The sequence below is a fragment of the Octodon degus genome, unplaced genomic scaffold, assembly GCF_000260255.1.
Source record: "Octodon degus isolate 3935 unplaced genomic scaffold, OctDeg1.0 scaffold00187, whole genome shotgun sequence".
NCBI lineage: Eukaryota > Metazoa > Chordata > Mammalia > Rodentia > Octodontidae > Octodon > Octodon degus.
In genome coordinates this window covers 3770678-3775105 of record NW_004524763.1, presented here as the reverse complement: position 1 = coordinate 3775105, position 4428 = coordinate 3770678, and the positions used below count along the sequence as shown (strand labels likewise).

General features: G+C 35.9%; 1 protein-coding gene across 1 annotated transcript in view; it reads left to right on the top strand.

Annotated features, from left to right (window-relative positions):
• The window catches only part of Ift57 (intraflagellar transport 57), a 72582-nt gene that overhangs the window by 65660 nt on the left and 2494 nt on the right, over positions 1-4428 (top strand). Inside the window, exons 7-9 of the mRNA XM_004643968.3 lie at positions 878-949; positions 1766-1897; positions 3314-3376. Of these exons, the coding sequence (XP_004644025.1) occupies positions 878-949; positions 1766-1897; positions 3314-3376 (267 nt within the window). The remainder of the gene's footprint in view (positions 1-877; positions 950-1765; positions 1898-3313; positions 3377-4428) is intronic.

Below are 4428 nucleotides of genomic sequence, written 5' to 3'. Positions count from 1 at the left end.
TATGTTTTTTACATTCTTTGCAGCTTCAGTATATTATAATTTTGCAATTATTATATTTGAAATGTCAAGAATATTTTGTCTTGTAATCACTGTTTCAAAGAAAACTATTAAGATAGAATGGAACTATTCACAAATGTTTTCCTCTTCCTAAATTAGTGTAGATAGCAAGGTGAGGCATCGAAGTATGCAAACAGACGTTGGAACTGAAAAGTATTGTACTTCAGTTGCTTATTGATCTACCATATTTTTCTTTTATTATGGATATGTCTTTAAAATTTTTTCTTATAGCTACATACAAATGACTACAAATTTAAAGATATCTTCCAGAGAAATAAAATGTTGCTAACAGATTTCAAGTCAATCTAGTTATGGTAGACAGATATTTCGGAGTATATGAAATCTTACAGCTTTCCTTTTTTAAAGAAAAGACTTAAAAGTCTTTTTGAAGAAGAGAGCTCTATTTTAATTTCCAAGAGAAAAATGAATCTTTAACATGATATTTGAGTGAAGAGTAGAGAGTTGAAAGTTGCTTCTGGCAAACATAATTGATACTGCTCAAACAAGTATTTCTTTCTAGCAATTAGAAATGTTTTTAATTTTGATAAGTCATAAATATTAACGACCAGCAAAGCAGGAATAATTTATATTCAAATTATCACACATCACTCCATGAACACATAAAATAATTTACATTTATTTAGAACATTTTATCCTAAAGTGCTGTACACATACTTCTTTGTAATCTGATCACAAGCTATATGTAGGACTCTACCACCTGAAATAGAAGAGCAACCAAAGCAGTAGATAAAAGACACAAGAAATTGAGGAAAGAAGGAATCGTAGTATTTTTACTTTGTTCCTGTGTGTGCTCCACCAGGATTGGAGAATCCATGTTGACCAAATGCACCAGCACAAAAGTGGAATTGAATCTGCTCTAAAGGAGACCAAGGTATGTGAATGGATATGCACACCAATGGAACACCGGTTATGGGAGAGTAGAGGAAAGCATGCCACAGTCCTTTTCTTTCAGGAGCCTCTTGAGTAGACCATATTACATTTCACAGCCCACCCTACTAAAGCCCACTACTAAAGAGTGCTAAATCACTCTTTTTAAAATATATGTTGTGCATGTATACCTAATCGAGATTTTAGAAACATTTCATCACTTGCCCGAATGAAAAGTATGTGAGAGCACCAGGCCAACAATGCCTAGGACTTGCAACTTCCCCCGACTTGCTGCCTTGCCGGAAGTGGTGCTACAAAAGGCAAAGCCTGAGTGAGAGGATACTGACCTCAGGCTATGCCTCCCGGCCTGAGGAGCTACTTGTAACAGGACTACTGCATTTATCTTGAATTTTGAGAAAGTCATTTTATTCCCTTACCTACTTTGATTTAGAAATTTTGTAAAGCTAATTATAGTCTCATAAATTATAAAGATGCATAAAGACACATGAGCTGACTAACCTATCAGGTCTTGTTCTGCAAAGTAGGATTAAAATATTTCTCATCATAAACTTTTTTTTTTTTTTTTTTTTTTTTTGGTGGAACTAGGGATTAAACTCAGGCTTTGTGCTTGCCAGGGAAGTGCTTATCCACTGAGCCATCTCTTCCCAGCCCCTCATCATAAACTTTTTGTTAGTGAAATTTCACATTGTCTTCTTGTTCACATGGCTAATCATTTCTGGGAGGGATTGAAAAATATTTGACTAATTTTTAACTATTATTGAAAAATGTAGTTACCTACTAAAACCCATGGAATTTCTAGGGGTTTTTGGACAAACTCCATAATGAAATTAGTAGAACTTTGGAGAAGATTGGCAGCCGAGAAAAGTACATCAACAATCAGCTTGAGCACTTGGTTCAAGAGCACCGTGCAGCACAAGCGCAGCTGAGCGAGGTACTGTGCGGTGGTGTCCAGGGTCCAGCCCTCATCCCTAGACCTGAAACAATTTGAGAGCCATGAAATGCTTTTGACAGACAGCCACTCATTGACTCTCTACCCCACCGAGGAAATCAAGTGCAACCACAGGGCTTGCCCCATTTTCTGTGTAGTAGAAAGCAGCCTTTAGGCATCTGTGATGTAAATAAATAAAGTATAAGTTGTTGGAGAACGCAACTTAGAGTGGGACAAGATCATCAGGACGCCTTGTTTTCAAAGTCTGAGTATTAACGTGCTATACGAGTAGGAGCAAGAAAGTGCACTTACATGTGTCAAAGGAAATGACAGTGCTCGCCACTGTGGCTCGTGACCACAGAACGAACAGAACAAAAGTAAGAAGTGAGACAGGTTCAGGAACAGGCAGTTTGATTTATGAAATGAGACGACTTTTTCATTCTTTCAAAGTTGTTTTCTGTTGTTGTTGTTGTTTGTTTTTTGGCAGAACTGGGGATTGAGCTCAGGCCTGTGTGCTTGCCAGGCAAGCGCTTATTCTACTGAGCTAGAATTTGAACAACATCCACTACTGGCCCTAGAAACCAGCAGTTCCTTGCCCAACAGCAGGGATCTAAGGGCTTCCTTAAGAGTTGTGGCTACCTATGTCCTGATGGGAAGGAAAACTAGCTCAGAATATTTCCAGATGTCAGTAGAAGCTATGTATCTTTTTTTGCAAACAAAATTAGGAGAAAAAAGTGGAAATTAATTTAAGGTGTTTCTGTACTCATAGAAGTTCTCAAAGCCCAGATAGAAAGTAGCTTTTACTTTTCCATTATCTGTTTCATTTATTATTCTCTCATATACACGTTTAATCATGAATATTTTTACTTTTAAAATGATGTAAAATTCTCTGAATAAAGCCATACTGTATCTAACATTAACACTAGATTATTAGATTATTATTATACACTAATTATTATTATTATTAAACACTAGATTATTAGATTAGTATTCTAGTTGGTTGTACTGTGATATTCTTTGTTAATCCTAATTGCTTTGTTTAATGCTCTACTTCAGTTGAGTTTCCAGAACTAATTTTCTTTCTGTAGCATGCAAATTAAGTTGACCAACAACCACTCTCTTAAACTATTTAGGCATAGCTGGCGACAGTCATTTTTGTGAACTATGCCCATGAGAGTATGCAGGCAGCATGTGAAAGTTAAGCTATTGTGTCATTCTATAGTACTTTAGTTAAATACATGATGCCTACTACAAGGGTAAAATAGTTATAGTTAAATGTCACTTTCACAAATGTATTCACATACAAGGAAGGGGGATCTCATAAAATGATATATAGAAATTGCAAACACAAAAAGGTCATATTTAAATAGTCTGCTTCTGTTTTGGATTTGTCATTAAACAAAATGTTTTCCCTCTCAGGCAAGAGAACGATACCAGCAGGGAAACGGTGGCGTCACAGAAAGGACCAAGCTCCTGGCTGAGGTGCGCTTCACTGTGCTTGCCATGCCACACCCCTGCCAGCGGGGCCCCCCATGCATGGCCGTGCATGACTGGATGCTACTACAAGGCCTGCTTCCTCTAGCTTCAAATCAGAACCCCCAATTTCTTATCAGTGAATTAGTTGTTTCTCTTCTTCATGTTTCTGTGAAATGCCTCAAGTTGCTATGTTAAATTCAACATCAGACTTGCTTACGATTAGCACACAGATAATTTTTCATAATCCTTATTTGTATGTAATTATAATTAATATTTAGAAGAATAGGTAAAGCACTGACTGGGGAATCTATAGCAAAGTTAATGTTAGTGTGCAAGAGCTAAGATCTACTTTCAGTGATTATTGATGACTTGTATGTGTTCCTAGATATATATATCTCTGTATAATTAAAAGTGTCAGATAACCTCTTCATTTTGATAACTGCTAGAATATTTGCACATACAAGTTTATTACATTTATTTATGATCTTGCAAGAGAGGTGAAACCCCATAGATAGTCTTATTTTTCTCTAAGGAGCTAACAGAAAAATAAAAACTTTATAATAAGGTTACAAGAGCCAATTTGGAACTAAAATCCATGACTACCTTTGTCATTTTCACAAACTATTTTGACAGTAAAGAATTGAACTCCTTTTGTGGAAATTACTTCAGGAATGGTTATCCTAAAATACTCAAAATATAACATTAGAAATATTTAGACTCTAATACTGTGATGCTTCTAGGCAAATAAAGCATTATGTAGAGGTAAAGTGCTCACTTAATTAGATAAATTGACACTTGAAGGGAGTCCAGAGGTCCATTTAGTTCTTTTGGAGCAGGTGGCTGTCCCCAGTGGTGATGAGGGAAATTAATTTGCTTTGCTTAGATGAGCACTCTATTGCCAGGGAAAGTCTTACTAGTATGGTAAAGCTAAAGCCTACCAATTATGGCTTACTCCTTGATTATGTAATTTGTTTCAACTTTTAAAGATTATTTTTCTGTCTATAATAATACAGTACTATTGAGGAATTTTGCTGATCAAGTCTGTAGTAATATAATTT